This window comes from Styela clava, chromosome 3, assembly GCF_964204865.1.
Source record: "Styela clava chromosome 3, kaStyClav1.hap1.2, whole genome shotgun sequence".
Classification (NCBI taxonomy): Eukaryota; Metazoa; Chordata; class Ascidiacea; order Stolidobranchia; family Styelidae; genus Styela; species Styela clava.
Genome location: NC_135252.1, coordinates 16,353,100 through 16,372,687, shown reverse-complemented (window position 1 = coordinate 16,372,687; position 19,588 = coordinate 16,353,100). Strand labels below are relative to the sequence as shown.

General features: G+C 35.5%; 3 protein-coding genes and 1 long non-coding RNA gene across 5 annotated transcripts in view; 3 read left to right on the top strand and 1 right to left on the bottom strand.

The window, feature by feature from the left end:
* The first annotated feature begins 507 nt into the window (after positions 1-507).
* Positions 508-1,439, top strand: LOC144421040 (uncharacterized). Its single transcript, XR_013474906.1, has 2 exons — positions 508-839; positions 965-1,439. It is a non-coding gene; the product is annotated as an uncharacterized LOC144421040 (long non-coding RNA).
* Positions 1,440-3,611: 2,172 nt separating this feature from the next.
* LOC120343452 (carboxypeptidase B-like) lies at positions 3,612-9,823 on the top strand. The gene is made up of 13 exons (XM_039412632.2): positions 3,612-3,935; positions 4,051-4,123; positions 4,319-4,419; positions 4,701-4,821; positions 5,115-5,219; positions 5,461-5,559; positions 5,947-6,057; positions 6,511-6,604; positions 7,063-7,124; positions 8,411-8,548; positions 8,831-8,915; positions 9,301-9,409; positions 9,681-9,823. The coding sequence occupies exons 1-13, from the start codon at positions 3,844-3,846 to the stop codon at positions 9,757-9,759; spliced, it is 1,269 nt and encodes a 422-aa protein (XP_039268566.2). The 5' UTR covers positions 3,612-3,843; the 3' UTR covers positions 9,760-9,823.
* Positions 9,824-12,578: 2,755 nt separating this feature from the next.
* On the top strand, positions 12,579-15,694 carry LOC120343411 (large ribosomal subunit protein uL14). The gene is made up of 5 exons (XM_039412580.2): positions 12,579-12,650; positions 12,754-12,837; positions 12,963-13,091; positions 14,658-14,771; positions 15,580-15,694. The coding sequence occupies exons 1-5, from the start codon at positions 12,638-12,640 to the stop codon at positions 15,660-15,662; spliced, it is 423 nt and encodes a 140-aa protein (XP_039268514.1). The 5' UTR covers positions 12,579-12,637; the 3' UTR covers positions 15,663-15,694.
* A 431-nt stretch (positions 15,695-16,125) lies between these two features.
* Positions 16,126-19,588, bottom strand: part of LOC120343405 (metaxin-2-like) — a 39,385-nt gene continuing 35,922 nt past the window's right edge. The window contains exons 3-8 of one of the 2 annotated variants that reach the window (XM_078110928.1): positions 19,512-19,559; positions 19,230-19,309; positions 18,972-19,088; positions 18,759-18,890; positions 18,142-18,350; positions 16,126-16,867 (exon numbers count right to left, since the gene is read on the bottom strand). In XM_078110928.1, coding sequence (XP_077967054.1) covers positions 16,684-16,867; positions 18,142-18,350; positions 18,759-18,890; positions 18,972-19,088; positions 19,230-19,309; positions 19,512-19,559 — 770 coding nt within the window. In that variant the 3' untranslated portion in view covers positions 16,126-16,683. Of the gene's footprint in view, positions 16,868-18,141; positions 18,351-18,758; positions 18,891-18,971; positions 19,089-19,229; positions 19,310-19,511; positions 19,561-19,588 lie in introns of both variants that reach the window. The other variant, XM_078110929.1, reaches the window with a different exon arrangement.

The window sequence follows — 19,588 nt, the reverse complement described above, 5'->3', positions numbered from 1 at the left end:
TCTGTAAAGGTTTGCGAAATTTTCCGACAAAATGTGACAATAACTTAGAAGAAGGGAAACAACTTATCTCGCCAAATTTCACTTTTTAAGAATATCAACTTTGGCATCATCCCAAGCCACGATTTAGAAACAGATACACAAGTACAACAATACCCATAAAAATTGATGATAGGTTGCTATTAATTTATTGTTATTATTTATTATTGTTCAGGATAAAATTGGACAAGACAGTATAAGCGCCATAAGAGCGGTTCACGGTAAACAATTTTTTACCGGATCAATTGCTAATATTATATGTGAGTTTCTTTCAATCTTATTCCTTTATTTATATAATAGAAATGATTGGCAAATTATATATCTTTAACAACGCAATCAATTAATTAATTATTTATTATTTAATTGATTCATTATCGCAATAATACGAAATACGGTGTTTCAAATTAAATATAGTCATTGCCCTATTACACCCCAGTCTGGTTAACGTTAATTTATCAAAAGACACTCGGATCCTACATGTGACTCAAAGCAGCTAAGATTAACTTTTGTGTCTTGTGAGTTTAGATTTGAACCGAGTCATTTAAAACCCACCCTACGCGGAAAAAAGGCGGGATTTTCATTAGGTTTTTTATTGGTAAAAGTGATCATCACAGCAGAAATTATAAAGTTTAAAGGCATCTCGCTTGATGCCTCAAAATTGGTTGCTTTTACGCGCAGCTTCTGTATTTAACAGATGTCGCGACTGGGAGCAGCGCAGACTATTTTTATGGCGTCGGAATCAAATGCTCCTTTGCAGCTGAACTTCGGGACAGAGGATTCTATGGATGGGAGCTTCCAGAAGGGTAAGATTTAGTTTTAATTCCGACTAGTCATCAACGTTTCATAGGTATACTATTAATCTGGTATTTATATGTAAAGCAAACTGCATTATATTATTATTATTATAAACATTTTAATTTCACAACAGGCAAATTGTACCGGCAGCTGAAGAAGCGTTTGAGGGCCTACTCGTAATCGCACAAGCGGTTGCCGATGGAACATGTTAAATATTTACTAATCTAGAACCAAACCTATACATTCTAAAACTTTGAATTATTGTATATTACTGATAGCAAGTAATTTATTACCCTTAAAAGAGCTCTGTATCTGTCTATTTTCCCATAACGTAGCGTTTGTTAATTTATTGTTAAAAAGTCTAGGTCAAAATCAGTCAGAAGTTGTCTTTATGTTGATTGTTATGTTGATGTTAATTTTTACGGCACTCCCTTCTCCATTATCACCAATTCTTCTGACTAATTCTAAGTTTCGTTCATTTGGTTTTGATTTGTAACAAACTGCGATTTTAGTTAATTTGTTGTATTATATAATTTATGCCTGCTTTCTAATGACAAGTTTTTATTAGAATGTACCTATAATAAATAAAATCGACTGTTAAAAATGTATTGCCTGGACATATTTGTTGGGAGAAAGTCTATATACCGGCTAAGTCTCAAATACAGCTTTCACTTTTATCTGATTCAAAGTAAAATGTATGTGATACAACAGAAATACCTATTGCATAATTGCATGTTATACACCTAAACAATATATCGAAGATACACGGTACGGAAAAAATAATATAAGTGCGCTGTACACCGATTACAGTTAGGCAATGAATTGGATAGGCAATGCATAACCGGAACGATTCCGGTTCTACCAATTAAATAATAGACCCTTACATGTCGTTAGTTATCAATGGCTGATTGTTACCGGCCTACGTTTGGAGCGAAAGGGGCGAGTATGCGTCGTACTTGAAAAAATAATTTTTTGCCAATCCCTCCTTAACTATTTATGTTTACACTACTTGAAATAGTCATAGTTACAATCACTACGCACATGATAGCTAATGGTGTCTCGTACAGCTGGTAGTTTAATAGTTCATGTAAAGATTCTGAGGTCACCTAATGTTAGGGTTTTTTGCTTATGAGTTAGTTTTAACATTGCTTCCAGCGAAACTTTTTCTAAAATAACCCATCCACCTTTTAACCATTCAATGCAAAATGCCTTAGAGCGGCACTGAGTGGATGATATACTAGAACGTGTTTTGTTTAAACGCAAATCAAAAACACCAATATGTATTGCGACAACACATATTTTTTCGTTTCATCCAGATGGAAGCATGGGAATGCTTTATCAAGGAGAGACTTGAAGCAATTGCGGAATTTAATTGCTAAAATCATACAAGGTTTTCGACGCAGTCGTTAGCAAAGGAAATAAAATTATCCAATTAGAGTCTGCAATGTATTCATATACGTGGTAATGAGCTCGATCACATAATTTTAAATGGAGAATGTTTGTATTCAAGTTCATGGGGGTGAGCGTACAAAGCCGAGACTTCAATTTGTAAAAACAGAATTGAATAAGAACACTTTTACAAATGACGTAACTCGACATTGAATCAAAGTGGATTCACTCGAATACAAGTATGCCCAACTCTACTAAAAAGTACGGCCTAGCTTTCACATTTGGTTTGGTTATATATTTGCCCTTTTTACTATGCCGAGATCAAAGGACGATATCAGAGGAAAGGTATGCAAAGGTAATGACATTTACGTGTGTAATCGTGAACAGATTCTTTTTTTAGTATTCGGTAAGTGGGTATTCGTTTTCAGTAATTTTTTGGTCCACCTAACTATTGCAGCAGCAAACGAGAAACAAAAACTGTGTAATGAAATTTGCAAATCAAATGAACTAAAGAAAACAACATGACTAATCGTTTTAGATAAACTGAATAAAATAGTTCGTATATTGGCCACGGTTGAACATTGTTGGTGGGTGCACTGTACGCAACTTCAAAAGTGTTGTTAACAAATGAGGGTAGCTCGCTATACTCGAATAAAAACTTCATAAGCTATTTCAAGTTTCTGCTTAATATTTTCGATCGATTTCAGAATTGATGTATTGGCGATGTTATCCAAGCGCTGGGCACACCTGAGATGTGAAACTTCATGAATATTGGGGATCTACACTTAGAGCACATAGGAAGAAGCGGGGAACACATCAATACGAATTTATTCAGCAAAAAGTTTTTTCTATCAATTTGTGACTTGTGATACAGCAAATGAAAAGTTTTAATTTATTTTTGCTAATCGTTATGACCATCGCAAAGTCTCAATCGGTTCCCTCTGAGCATGAAACTCTAACGTTAACGTTTATCTAGTCCTGAGTCGTCATGTATCACTTGCGAGACATAACATTTTCTTCACAATTTGTTCGAGTAATTTTCAAAATTTTTAATTTCTATTTAACCTTACTACGTACTTTTCAAATTATTATCTACTATAAACCCCAAATTAAACATTCATGGGAACAAGGCACATAGATATCAATATAAAAAGTAAACAAATGCAGATTAAATGTCAGCTGATATAAATGCTACAAGACTTTAAAGTTTTATTGACTTTTTATGTATCATTCGTTCATTCGTGCATATTCTCGGGGGATGTGAGTGATGGATAAATATAAACACGACAATATTTTTGATTTTACTTTTGCATAAGTCTCCTGTTGGCTTCTATGAATTGACACATCTGCTTTTTCAAGTTGGTTCGAAGAAGGTTAAAAAATTCCAAGCACTCAAGAAAATATCATTGGCAATAATATTACTGAACATTATCAACTATTACTTGCGTGTTTATCACTCAATGTAACAATAACAGGTCAACAAATATTGCGCTTGATATGGAAAACATAACACTTGAAAGTGTTTGCGCAATGGTTAAAATTAGAATGGCTTGTCAAATATTGGGTAATGTAGAAAGTGCTTGGTCATTCGAATGTTAATGTTTATATCAAAAGATTCTTCCAATGGCACCATTAGTTCCATTGATCGCCACGATGAAGATTCTAGTTTTGTTTGCCTTGATTGGAATCTCAGTAGCAGCAGTTGATTATACCGGGTGAGCCTTTTCTATACGTTTTCCCCATATTTGTGTGTCCAACCATAATTCAATAAAACTTTAATGATAGAACGACAATTATAAGTTGATTGAATGGTCGTACTCTTGTTTGCAGGCACCAAGTTTATCGATCATATCCTACCCCGGGAGAAAACGAACTTCTTCAGAGATTTGGCAAAGTATTTGAGGTACATTATGCTATATTTATACTAGACTATGCAATAAAAATAATTCAAAAACACTGAAAAGAACAGAATATTTAGATGATTAATAATTTTGAAAATAATTCAAATATAAATATTAGTAATAAATTAATAATTGTTTTGAACTTTTTATGGGAAACTCAACTTTTAGATAAATATTCTACAATTATTTTCTCTAAGCTTGATTTTTGGTCTGATTATCGCCATGGTGATGATTTCGTCGACTTCAGAGTGTCACCAGAACTTCGGTCAAAGGTTAATGAGTTTCTGACAAAAAACAGGTAATGCAACACGGAATATACTAGAATACTTTAAGGAAAATCGAATATTCCACTACGGAATTTTTAGTAAATACAATTACAACACAGTAGTTTCTGCTACAATGCCCAATAGCAACGAGCGCTACAACTCAAAAAAGCGAAATTTCCATTTTTATTACTGCGATTACACTAAGATATTACGATCTAGGTACCAAGTGACATTCTCAGCACATTAATATTCTACAATATTTTATTTGGTTCAAGGCTAAGCGAATGACTTTGGCAGTTTTATAATATTTCAGGATCAACTACGAAATTTTTATTGAAGATCTTGGTATTGCCATCGCCAAAGAGAGGAAGCCTAAACTGTCGAAAATGAACGATGATTCGTTTGATTATTTTGTATATCACACTGTTGACGAGGTAATAATTGTTAAATGAAACATCCTGGAGAACTATCCGTGAATAAAAAGCAATTAGTCATAGCTATGTAGCAGTTTGCAGAAATTAGTCATACAGTGAATATGTGAATCAATATAACATTTTTGACGAAGACTGAATAGAATTTTTCGATTCTGAATCAGGAGATCGTTAAATGAATTTTTGCCTAAACTTTTTCATTTTAGCAATTCAAATAGCAAATGGGCAACTGTTTTGTAGTCTAGTATCTGTCCTTTATTGGACCTATAAAATCCGTCGCATTTGACCCTATTCAGATTGACGAATGGATTACATCGTTCACTAAGGACAATTCCTTTGCATCGGTGGTAACTATTGGATCCGGAAAATCGTATGAAGGCAGAAACATGCGTGGTTTGAAGGTACCTGTATAAACGCAATGGTATATAGACAAAATTAAAAAAAAAGCATAGGCTACATGGAATTTTGCTATTCAGAATTGTGCTTTTACCCATTCGGATTTGTATGTATCACGAGATTGATTTGAAGAAGAAAATATAATCTGCATAAAGTTCAATAGTGCTATTGGAGTTGAATACCATCTTAATTAAACAGTATTATCAACACCGATAGAGTACTGAAATATCGTCACTTATTTCGCAGATCAGCACCGGGAGTGACAGACCGGCGTTTGTGATCAATTGTGGCATCCATGCTCGTGAATGGATAACACCTGCTACTTGTCTGTATACTGCAAACAAGGTTTTAAATAATATACGTAGAGACTAGAGAGTGGGACGCATTTTTGTGATTGTCGGAATAAAATTGATGACGCTAATTGTCCATTCCATAACCGTACTTAAAAAAGATTTTTTAATACATAATTTTATTCTCAAGCATATGCATAACAATAATATTGCAATTGCTTAAGCTCAAAATTTGTTTAAAACGTCATTTATCTATCGCCTATAAACTCTAATTATGAATTAATGCCATCCAAACTATTTGCATCTGTTAAATTATTCATCACTCGGACTTATTTTCCGAATGTTATAAAATAAACTCTCTATAATATATTTGATATTATATTTTACTTGGTAAATAATGCCTCAAGTACCGGTGCCGCTAATATTTTTTATTCTGTTGCAGCTGATGAACGAGTATAACATGAACATGACAATAACTCACCTGATGAATGGTGTTGATTTCTATCTCATTCCCTCATCGAATCCAGATGGTTACGCTTACACTTGGTCGAACGTTAGTATAGATGAACGACTTTTATAATGCAAACGTAGAACAACTTCACAAAATAAACCCATTATTAGTCCTAAGTCCATGATATTTTTCTCTATACGACCACAAAATAGAGTTCGGATAAGATATAGATGGACACGAGTTCATTATATTTCAACGTATTTTGTAATAGATTATTTTCTCTTCGAGTTTCATGGTAAATGTGTTACATGCGTTGCGAATTAACATAAATCAGATAAAAGATTTTACTTCCAGTAAAGCATCACATGTACCGAAAAATACGACTTTTGTGATGGAACCGGCTGACAAAAACTTTGAATCCCACCACTGGACAAACCTACATCGCTTTCAACAATAGGGTGCTCAATTCCTCTTGCAAAACGTACAATTTTGAATGCTAATATTGCTTGGGATTTTAACAATAAAAACCATACTTATTCTTCGTTTTGCAAACAGGACAGGATGTGGAGAAAAACAAGAAGCAAATCTGACATGTGTGACACATGCATAGGAGTTGACCCAAACAGGAATTGGGATTTCCATTGGGGTGGTATGGATTCTTTCATTTATACTTGATTTCTGATGATTGAACGTAAAAAAGATGGATTTACAAATATTATTCGATAAATATATAATTCCTCATACAACTCCACATGTGTGTCAAGTTCAATATCAATTTTCAGGTCGAGAGCGATTTTAAGTATGCCAAGGTCCATTCTGGATGGGTCATATGAGGCGTACAGCCTGTAAGATAAATCATTAATGCCTTTGATACAAAACTTCGGGAATTTCCGCGGTCTTTTTTTACTAGCATGATGATGCTTGACATATGACGTTTTTTGAATCAGTACATTTTATTGACAATGTGATTACAGACTTAAAAGTACATAACCAATACGTCGAACTTTCTGGTTTCTAAGTTTTTCGAATTTCACTGTTAGAACATTTAGAAATTTCATGTACGAACTTGGGTACAAAACGTATAATATTGGATATAACTTCATTTAGAAGCAGGATCGAGTTCGGATTGTTGTTCGGAATCATACAAAGGCTCAGTCGCATTTTCTGAGGTAAATATTGCAACGAATTAAATTTTTTTTCAAAACAATTACTATGATCTTCGACTAACTAGACCAGGGTGATCCAAACCCAGGCCCGCGGGCCACATGTGGCCCGCTGTATCATTATCTGTGACCCGCGTCACATTCGTTGATATAGGTAACAATTGGTGATACCCAAAAATAGCATTTTGGCATTGTTTCATAATAAATAACATAATATACCAATAATATATAATAAAATAACTATAAATATTCCGGCACATTGTCGCATCACTAGCGTCGTTGAATTTACTTGTGACAGAGATAGCTAAGACAGTCAGTGGTCAAAAGTGACTTTGTTGGAGTAATTGAATTGTGTGCTTGAACAGCCTAAACTGATTTAAAAGTCGGTTATTCGATCCCGACACCCTTGAATGACTTAAAACTTCTACAAATTTATTTTTTCATTTGAAAATATTCGTTAACAATATCTCAATATTCACATAGACAACTAAAAATCAGTCTAGCATTATAGCCTACACCTGCCGCGTTGTCTTTTGTAATCAGCGTGAACAGTAACACTAAAATTGGTGCCTATATGTCAGAAAATTTAGTAAATACTAATTAATGTCGCGATATTACCCTGCTGTAGCATACTTCATAATTGCCGAAATTTATAGTAATCGATCAATCTGACGTGAAAGTCGATTTAAAAACGCTTCGAAGGACCGATTTAAACAGAATCTCAACTCGATATGGGGAAAAAAGTATTTGCTTGAGGTAAACAAAGCCTAAATGATATGTCTCCAAGTTGTATCGATGATAATGGAAAAAGTATAAAGCGGCATGTTATCGACGTACGGGACCGCTTCATTTATGAAGACTCTTTCTCCGTTGTAAAGAGTCTGAAATCTAGTCAACAACAGGTAGGGAGACGAATCAATGGATGCCAGTTAGAGATTTTCAACAACCAACATAACTGTTGATTTAAAATCATTGGTTAATGATATATAATAATTAACTATCTTGGGACTAATGTAGCCCGCGAACAATACAAAACTAATATTGTCGCCCCGACAACCTTGGATCACCCTGAACGAGGCTGTCGCCGTATACTTGTGATTTCTCTACGCCCCCTACAGGCTAGATTAGAACAATATCTACCATTCTCTAAATTTGTAAATACGCCTATTAAATGAAAAGCTCGGAAAAGTATATACGACTACGTGTACGAAGGTCTTGATAAGTTTCGATACGAAATCATCTTTAAATCATTTGCCTATAGTGGGTTCAAAATCATACATTTCTTTTTATAGATTGAGACAAAAAATCAACGAGATTTTGTTGAAAGTATAGAAAATGTTAGAGCGTACATAGATGTCCATTCTTACAGTCAGACATGGATGTATCCATATGGATATACAAAATCTCCGGCTCCAGATGCAGCTATATTGGTAAGTATTACAGAATTTGTACAATTTATTCACAACTTTACTTTGCATTTTCATGTGATATTAATCGCTTGTGCTGCCATGTCTTCAAAACTGTATTTGTTAGCTATAAATCTAGTAAAGTACCGGTGTATAGAGTGAGGGTGAGAACGAGTGATTTATCTTTTAAAAAGAGTAAAAATAGGCCAGGCTCACGAAAAATACGTTACAAGCAGAAAATATATTGTGCGAAGCGACTATATCTGAACTAATTGCACATTCTTGAGACCAGTAATTATTTTTTAGGAGAAAATTGGAAGAGACAGTGTGTCTGCTATATCCAGCGTAGATTCCCATGTTTTTCAGACAGGATCGATTTCTGATGTCGTGTGTAAGTTATATTACAGAAATTACTGTGTCGCAACAATAATGAGCATGGAACTTTTTTGCATATGTGAAGCGAACATCAGAAAAAATAACGATGCTCCATTTGGTCTGGAAAAGAGTGAATGAATGTGCATCCTACAAACACTTTATTATTATTTTAAGGCACGAAAATATTCGCTGAATCGATTTAAAAAAACTCATTAATTCATTGAATTATGTTTACTTTGGGAAATGTGGTTTTGGAGACCCTGCAAACCTTTGTAGTAATTTACACGTTTTCATATTTTGCTCCTCCTCTTCTAAATCAGGCCAATTTATTTATCATTAAAATTGATTCCTCTTCTAAATTGAGTCAAAAGTGATCGCCTTCAACATATTTTTATGTCCAGATGTCGCTAGTGGAAGCACCGCTGATTTCTTCTACAGCAAAGGTATAAAGTGCTCATGGGGAGCAGAACTTCGTGATACAGGAAAATATGGATTTATTCTTCCAGAAGAGTATGTATTATATTTATAGTATGGAAGGATGCGGCGCACCAGGAAGCATTGTATCTAATTTTCAACAAAATAGGATATATGCATCATAAGTTCAGTATAGCAAACCATATGTTGTTGACCTAACGTCACGTCCCATGCGATGGTGCTTCGAAGTTTCGCCATAATTGTAGTCCAGCAATTTACCCACGACGAGACAAATAAAATGGAATTTGCATATGCTGTTTTAATATAGTTGACTCACTTAATATACTTTCTTTCTTTTATTTCGCAGCCAAATCGGCAAAGGAGCTGAGGAGGCTTTCCAAGGTTTTATGGTTATTGCGAAGAACATACCACTGGGTCCTTGCTAGAGTGTTTATGAAAGGAAAATGATCGTTTGAAAAAGAATATTTGAATATTTTGTGCAAAATAAACATTTTAAACGTAAGCGAATAAAATGAATTATTCCGTATAAAATTGAATTACTTATCTTTATTACGGGGAATTATTAGCATATCATATGCACAATGACCATCTGACCACGCTGTAGGTTTGCAGACAAACAAGGTAGCCTACTCCAATCTAGCAGAGAACCATCTTTGTCCGTTCATCTCTGAACCGATTTATGGATTTGAAATGAGCTCAAGTTGTTGTTTACACGATGAAAAATTACCGTAATAAAATGCATATGATAAACGAAAGTCATATAGAAATCGACTATAGCAGTACTCGCAAAGCCTTATTTTACACAACAAGCAGAACTCACGCAGGTTAATTAGAGGGGCGATGACAAACTTTGTTATAATCTTAAATTGCCGTGAATTCTTTAGAATCTGGATTATAGAAAGTACAAATCAAATTTGTCTAACAATGGATGTATCCTTTTGACTCGACCCTTAGGACTAGAAATATTCTTGCTATACTCAACCATTGCTATATTTTGGTGCTTATTCTAAGAGTGTTTTCCGCAATTTGCCTCTACAAACAGATGCAATGTTTTCAATCGTCCTTTCGATTTAAAATATCAAACCCTCCATCATTTAAAATATTGATAGCTTATTTTATCTTATCGATAGTCCATCCGCAGCCTCTTGGGGTCAATTTTTGATTGCTGCTACTAAATAAACCTAAGTCATTCAAATCCCATCCTACGCGCAAAAAAAAATGGCATAAACAAAACAATTTTAACAATCCCTCTTTTCTCATTTTCTAGTTATCTTTTGTTGTAAACGTGGGCAGTTTTATGTATAGAGTGATTTTTAGATGTGTTTCGATATTTTCATGACGATAAACATGGTCAAGTTTTTTGATAAGCGTACATTAAAATTTTAATGGGCGTGGAGCTTCCGCTGGCGTCTCTCCTCCTAGACCATGACATTCTGCCAAGCCGTTATAGTCTGTGAAATATGCGCTTCAACTGCGGCACCAATCTAGCCTTGGGTACTGGACGCGTTTAACATTGACACCTGTACAGCTAGCAACCATCTACTGAGGGCATGCTGGCGTGTTATTTAAACTAGCGGTACAGTACCGGTATCCTAACTAGGTTGAAAAACATGCCAGCATGCCTTATGAGAAAGGTTCGCTAAATCTGATTGAATACGTGAATGTGAATAAACTACCATTTCATCTAAACCTAACGACAAACACGGTATGTGGTGGTCCCGGCACTGGTATTCTGTTACCGGTATTATATAGTAAGGAGCACGAGCAGTTGGACCGCATATTTTACAGACTACAACGTGTTGGCAGAATGTCATAGTATAGTGAGAGAGACGCTATCGGAAACACCACGTCCGTTAAAATATCAATGAACAATTAGCAAAAACCTTGACCTTGTTTATCAATATAAAAAAAAAAAAGATTCTATCTTTAAAACTGCACAAGTCTACCATGAAAGATAACTAGAAAATTACAAAAAATGCTAATTTCTGCTCTGGTGATCACATTTCCCATAAGAGCTAATGTTAAAATCGTTTTGTTTATGCCACTTCCATTTTTCGCGCGTAGGATAGTTTTGAATGACTAAGGTCTATTGAAATGGATAGGATAAGATAAGTCCCTGCAAAACAAAATTACAGTCAAGTTATTTGATTTATACCTAAATTTTGGAATTACAACTACAAACTGACGAATAGTTAGCAATGCCACCAAAACGAATCACAGTTTGAAAATGTGCTTTTCATAGCTGTCCGCGTGGAATCGTGGATCGTGCTAACGTTAGGAATGCGTTCGCCACCACATCTCTGATTACCTTACGTGGGTTCGCAGTATTGAGGTGTCACCTCAATGGTTCGCAGGTACGAATCCTATACGGGGATGATTATGTGCGAGAGGATTGCTGGACTCCTCGCCGCCGTAGTTCACGTAATCTCTGATCGGTTAAGGCTTCCTCCACTATCAAGTACATGCTTCCGAAAACAAATACCTAGCTAACTAATCCCATACCCGACAATCGACTCACGCAGGGTCACAATGGATTGGTAACCGTACGAAAGGCCATGGTTCATCATATGATTAGGCCGTCTTATCGACTTTTCGCTCCCCGCGATAAATATGTAAATCCTATACTATATATTTCAATTGTTTCATCAACTTTACTACGGAAAATGAACAAAGGCGTGGACGCTCCGGGAAACATCAATTGCCTCAGAAGATATGTCCGTGATATCAGCGTTTTCCGAAGACGTGGAACTAATATGCACACTTCTTTTCCACAAGCTAGAATTTTTTCAAACCCCACAATGTGATAAGTAGCTAGAAACTATATCTCACTCGTAATGACCGGATATCTTTCAGCGCAAAATAAAAACTTCGTTTTTCTACCCCTCCCACATCGATGATTAGTTTTTGAATAGTGGACAACACATGCTATTCGAACATAGTTTTTTTTTATTCAATATTATATGCACATGTTATATTTAATCATAGCGCATTTTGCTTTTCGTTACTATTTCGGAATACTTTTCACTTTGTCTCTTCCCAGTTTACGTTGCGAATGTCCATTTTATTTTCCTCGACCCAGATTTTTTATACTCACAAGTCAAAATAATTCGCTTCGTTTTATTTTTGAATAGGTATTGTGAACATGTTTGGAGCCTGTTTCAAATGCAGGACCGTAAATAAATACTAATACAGTACAGTGCAAACATAGAGAGCCATAGTCCACAATTGAAAATTTATGCTTCAGTGCTTTGGGAGTAAATGCTTGACTGAGTTTCAGACCTTCGATCTCTTTAGCCCGTCAGTATGTCGAAGAGAGGTTAGTGATTCTCTATTATATCCTGTTAGATCCTTATATTTATTCGAGTTATGGCTAATATAATAACGAGCTACGACGAATAAAATGATTTTCTAAATTTTAGGACGTGGAGGATCATCTGGAGGGAAGTTTCGGATGTCCATCGGCTTGCCCGTTGGTGCCGTAATCAACTGTGCCGACAATACAGGTAGGACTTTATACTTGAGCAAAGCAGCGTGTCATATCTTATTTTTTTAATTCTGTTGCACATATTTTAGTTAGCTATGTGACTTCGAACTTGTTTTTATTCATACTGAACTTGACTTTTTTAAGGTGGCAAAAATTTGTACATTATTTCGGTTTATGGCATCAAAGGACGCTTGAATCGTCTACCTGCTGCAGCTGCCGGGGATATGGTTTTGGCAACTGTGAAAAAGGGAAAACCTGAACTTCGAAAAAAGGGTTTGTATTTTTATATCATCAAATCCTTACAAGCAGACCTAGGTTAGCGAACAAAATTTCGCTTGACTGGCTGTTAATCCTGTAATCTAATTTTAATGTATTAGTGATATTGGGACCGTGAAGTGTTAATAAATAGCAATATTGCAGATTCAACACCATGTGAATGGGTAATCAATCTTAGATAGCTGAATTTCGTTGATTTTTGAAAATAAAGTCTATTTCTGATCTCTAATTCGGGGAATGAAATGGTCTCGCCTACCAATTCTGGCAACTTTGGTTGGGCAACTTGGCATTTGACTCCCAACTATAATCAGCTTGGCGATATGTTTTCAATAGAATCTTCCTTTTATATTTTAATTAACGATTAGATGATCGATCAATTTGGCAATGGCAACCATTACAAAAATAGCAATATGGTGTGGCAAATAATTTTTTTCTTTTCTAGTATTTATTTTATTTTTTTGTTTACTGTATAGTATACCCTAAATTTATCGCGTTCTATTCTTACTTGAATAACTTCTCAGTGGTTGTGTGTGTGTGTGGCTGGTGGGTGCACGTGAGCGTGTGTGAAATAACTTAATAATTTTAGGTGAGTAAACACGTACCACTTCCTCTTGGCAAAACCTTATCTAAGGTTTCGTTTGCTCCCCTGATTTCATAATCAATTTTTATTTATTTGTTTTTATCTGTCAAATGTATTGTTGTGCTGATTATGGAGTCGAAGTAAACTTATACTTATACAATCAATACCGCAATACAATTTTTCGGGATCTCGTCTTTTTTTGATAAAATGTACCCTAAAACCGGCTAACTTCATGATTACACTATACAGTACGGCACACTATACAAATTGGGTGACATTGTCCCGTTTCAGAGAAACCCAGTTTACAGATGATCAGACACCCCTCTTTCGGGAGACATCTGGACATTGTTGTCCCTCAATATCGGTAATAATACAGTCTAATGAAGTTACGCAAAATACTACAAAAAACATCATAAAAAATAATCCGATTTACCGAAGGAAAAAAAAATTTTGACCGTGGCACTCAAGAGTTTTTAGCAAAAAACGGCAATTTTGGCCATGTGACAGCCGCGATTAATTTAGATTATTATTGGGACAAGCATGGCGTGATATGAAGGATCTGACGTGGTCCAGACGCCCCTCGCTTGTGAGACACATGGAGTGCTTGTTTTATTGAGCCAAATTTTTGAAATTTGGATAGTGTGCTGTACTGCTATAATTGGAACCAAATATGATTTACCAATATAACGACTTGATATAGAAACTGTCAGAAACGAAATTAGACATTTAGTCCTTATATAAATGATTTAATATTTCATCTGGAGTTAGCCTGTTTTATGTTATAGATTCAACCTTAATTTCACGGGGATATATTGATCTGCTGACATTCTTGAGCGCTATCTCAGCAATCCATACAAAAATGCTCATGAACCATAACCTAATAAGAAAATAGCCTACTTCTCATTTAACAGTAGTGTAAACCTAATTTTTTTATCACAAGATTGATAACTTATATTAAATTCTTCAATTCCAAATATCTCTAGTTCATCCGGCAGTTGTCATTCGGCAGTCAAAACCATATAGAAGGAGAAATGGTGTGTTTCTTTACTTCGAGGACAATGCAGGTGTCATAGTAAATAATAAAGGCGAAATGAAAGGTAAGAAATGCCTTGTTGCAGTAATTTAGAACTTCCATAATTGTAAATATGAGGATATTAAATGTCATAGATCAAAATTGAATCTGCTTCACATGAACATACGTCAAAATAGCTTTTTTGCAACCACAATGATGTTCCATCTTTCGGGTCTGATTCTCAATGCTGACATTTTTTTACTGAGTGGTGTTGCAATTGGGTCTTTAGCCTCAATTCTCTGTAACATAATGGAGTGAAACATATCGATCTTGATCGGTAAGTATGTTGTTAGGTATTTGTCTGTTAGACATTTGAAAGCAAGGTTGAATCTGCTTCAAATTTTGCATGCGCATATATCATATCTCGGAACATAAGCCTATTGATTTTGGATAAATTATGTCATATAATTAGCGAGTAATTGATTAATTAGTAATGGGGCACACGGTGTCGCCATCGAAACCGCGGTTTCTGTTTTGGGGATCCCCTAACCTTAGATCTATAAGTCGTCGGCCTCCGACCGATATTCTCGTTTGTCAGTTTTTGATTTTCCCGTACTGTGTGCATCACAGGCCCCCTTATCAGTTTTCTAAAATCTTCTGATTCGGTTTATTAGAGAACTTATTTAAGACTTGTTATCCTTGCTCCAGATAAATTTTGCAATCTCGATAACAGTATGCAAGCCTGTATCTCCAATGTATCGTTTTATCTGCATATACCAACTTAGTCATCTTTGGGCTCAGCGTTTCTGTGTTTTTTAAGGCTAATGTCCAAGCCTGACCCATTTTTAACATATAGTAGAGTCTGTTTATGACAAGTATAATCTACTTTTCAGGTTCTGCAATAACGGGACCAGTTTCTAAAGAATGTGCAGATCTTTGGCCAAGAATTGCATCAAATTCTGGCTCAATTGCTTGATTCTTTACAATAAATTGCAGCGAGCAAGCCAATACTTTGTTTTCCATTTTCATCTATTGATAGAAACTTTACAAGCAGGTCAAGGGAAATTTATTAGAATTCAGACCAGCAGCTTGGGAAATCTTCAATAGTACAGAGTGAGTCGGCATGCTGAATCAAGTATGTCCCATCTATGCTGGAGGTTTCGTTCGGGACAGATGAGCTAAGAAGCTACACTTCATATAAATTCCTCAAATACTCTTAAGAGTCCCAAATGTAAATGCTAGCAGCAGTTTTGGTTATTTGTTGGGATTCATAGACCTCTATAGCTTTTGATTTATATACTAAACTAGCGCCATGGTTCTCAGAACCAAAACGCTTTAGGTCAGCAATCCACGGCCGGTTTGGAGTTTTCAATGTGTAGGCACACACACCCCTGGTCCTTTAACTGCATTTAATCACATCTTTTTGACACTAATTCCCCTACTCGCAAGTACCAAAATGCCGATATATTTAAAGATTTTTATGTAATCAATAGAGCATCATGTCAGGCAAAGGTATACTACAAGGATCGAGTATATTAAAAGTGCCGATATATTTAAAGATTTTTATGTAATCAATAGAGCATCATGTCAGGCAAAGGTATACTACAAGGATCCCGTATCGTATAACACAATTCACAACAGTTTCCTACCGGGGACCCCTTTGTTTCACTTTGTTGATCATGATTTGTTTGAACATACCGGTAATGAGATTTAAAATTCACCAATCAAAATAACAGTATAAACACAGCTTGAATGGTAAATATGGGGGCCATGAGAACCCCCCCTAAAAAGGGTCCACAAGCCATGGAAGGTTGGGAACCACTGGTACATTAGATGACAACAAAATTCATCAATTTTGAACTATTCAACTGATGACATTATAAAAATAGCAGTTTCACAAATAGACACAAGTTTTGCAATTGCTCGCAGAAGGAAATCTTTCATGATGCATACCATTTTCGGCATGCTGTGTTAGCTCTCGTGTTGAAATCCTGTATTTATTCATCTGTGGTTGAAATTTCGTTACTGTCATCTTGCACAAAAAAGTTTTTATCAATGTTTCTACAAAAAGCCACAAGGTTGTCGAATTTCCTCACAGTTTCCGCAAGTCTGTTATCAGGTAGTCGAGTAGTTAAGATTGTAAATAAATGCCCGAAAACAAGTGCATCCAACTCTGTAGGTCTGAAACATAAATGTCACATAATTGACTTCAGAATTAGTTTTTGTCACTTGAAGTTATTAGGAATGCGCCGCTGACAGTTTTGATTTACAATCATATGAAGAAAGGGCCAGGTAGTTGCATTTGGTCTTTTAATAACCGTGTAAACCAGTGGTGTGCAACCTTTTTCGCAGGCGGGCCAAATATCAATAACTGGGTAAAACCGCGGGCCGCACCTTCATTTGACATACGCTATTAGTTGCAGGCACAAAATAGTGTCTTTTGTTATTAATCTCATGTCATCATTAGGGTTCCTTGCAGAAAACGCATAAATTTCTTAAAACTGTAATTCAAATATATTGTCACTCCCAATTTAAACGAATTCAGTGAGAAATTTGCTGCTGGATTCTTTTCCCCCGACTACTTTTATCCAAATTTGCTTAAATGCAAGTGCTAGCAATTCGATATGACGCCCATTTTTCAGAAAAAAATATGTAACCGAAAAGTGCCATATTTGAAGCCACGACTTTTTCCAACTGTGGAAAGGTATCTTAATTGAGATGTTTTCGGTATAGTACGCCAAGATTCATTTCCAAATACTTTGCTGTCAAATCTTATTCTAGATTAGATTTAAACAAAATCGACTGATAGGCTGGAACCAAAACTCATTTAGGTTTTGTATCTCTTAATATTAATTTTTTTCAAACTGCTTTCCAGTTGCCCAATCTTCAATTGCCCGTTCTCACAAATTCATTAGCGTCTGCTCCGCATTTTCCTTTCAATTGTTCGCTGCTCGGCAAGTGACAGTTTTGTGAATCGTGTTGTTCGCTTCGCTGTTAGGACGTTGTAACGTCATAGGCATTGATAATAATTTGGACTCGAATATGAGCTATGCAACGCAAAGGGAACCAGATCAAACTAAATTAAAAACTAGTTTAGCTGGCCGCACATCATTTAAAATTGGCACTTCTCCGCGGGCCGCACAATTTTCTCTCCGCGGGCCGCACTTTGCACACCCCTGATGTAAACATTTATTCGGGTCCCTAGGATAGGATTTACATATTTATCCCAGGGGAGATATTATTCATACGGTGAGCCAGGGCCTCTCGTCCAGTTACCAGTCCATGAACAACCCTATGGCGGCGAGGGGTCCTTCAATCCTCTTGCACATATTCACGATGCGCCACATTGACAAGTCTCAATTCCTTACGATAGTTTGGCCACATAGGCCTTGTTGATTAGAACATTTATGCCCTATTTGATCACTAATCTTAAAATTAGTTTTTAATACTCTTACTGGTTGCCTAAAAAATATTCCTTCTCTCCAAGCTTTTCAGACAAAGCAGAACAACATCTTTGTACATCATCCTCTAAACTTGTAATTGTCTTCTTTCCTTTCTTCCAACCCACTGCATCAAGATAATGCATGACTTCTTTCCTTTTTATCCAACACAGAATAGTATTTAGCGGCCAGCTGTATGGTGAACCATATCGCTTACATGTGCTCTGAAACATAGTATAAATGTCATATTTTTATATATTTGCTCACGCACATCGCTCTAAACAAGGCCCTATACAAGTGGCATCTGATAAAAATGTAACAGGACCTAATTCATTGAATTTTTCGAACCAGACGTTTGGTATAAAGTTAAAAATTGGTATATAAGTTAATCAGTAATCCATATATGCCAGACTGCAACTTTAAATTTAATTATGCTCAAATTTTAACCAATCGTTATGTTTTCATTGCAGGTTAAATATTTATGCCCTCTGTTCATAGAGCATATCAACTCTTTAAATGTCAGTAAGGAGCCTATTTGAAGCCTTGCTCGGGGTAAATATATTTGTTTACTAACTCAAGGGGACATAAATGTGTAGTGTATGTGATATCGAAGAGTAAATAAAGTGTAAAACCTCTTTATAAGTTCTGTCATCCATCCATGTAACAAACAGTTCCGCAGGGACTAGCACATTATTTACCAGTTCGATGTATGCCTTCATGTCATGTTGTTGACTTTCTGAAAAATCACCTCCAAGTGCATAACCCTGTAATATGAACCATGTAAATTACTATAACAAGCAAGGCAATTGAAAATGAAACAAAAATTATTGAAGTATTATCGTCACCCTTTGCTTTAGTAATCCAATAATGGCAGTAGGTTCTGAAATCACAAGATTTCCACATCGCAGCAATGGGAGTTTTCTTGTAGGAGACATAAACTCTGCATTTGTCCTATAAATGACCTGTCATTGATAAATCAATTCATATAAACAATTTGAATATGTATTGCTTATCTTGTGGTAACCTATAATGCTTGCATGCAAGATTTCGTTACTAAACATATGCCATCAATAAAATTAAAATTTCCAAAAAGCCATTATTACCTTGACATCCAGTCCACACATATGAATATAAACTTGAACTGCCAAACAAGGTGCATTTTCGTTCAGAAGTATTTGATGATCTAAAAATGAAGTACAGAAAAAAACTGTATGTTATATTCAAAAATTGGGCTAATTACAAGATGGCAATTTAATACATTTCTTGGCTGTTTTCAGTATCTGAGAACGTTGCTTATATTATTTCAGTATTTGTTTATGCAGTTATGTGAAGGAGAAGCAGATGTGAGTAAACAAAAAGTCAGTTTAAGTTGTAATTCAACAAACCTTCAAATGGTTGATATAAGCAAGCATCATCAGGCCATCCTTCATTACCTATCATGATAAATAGTTAAGTTATAACT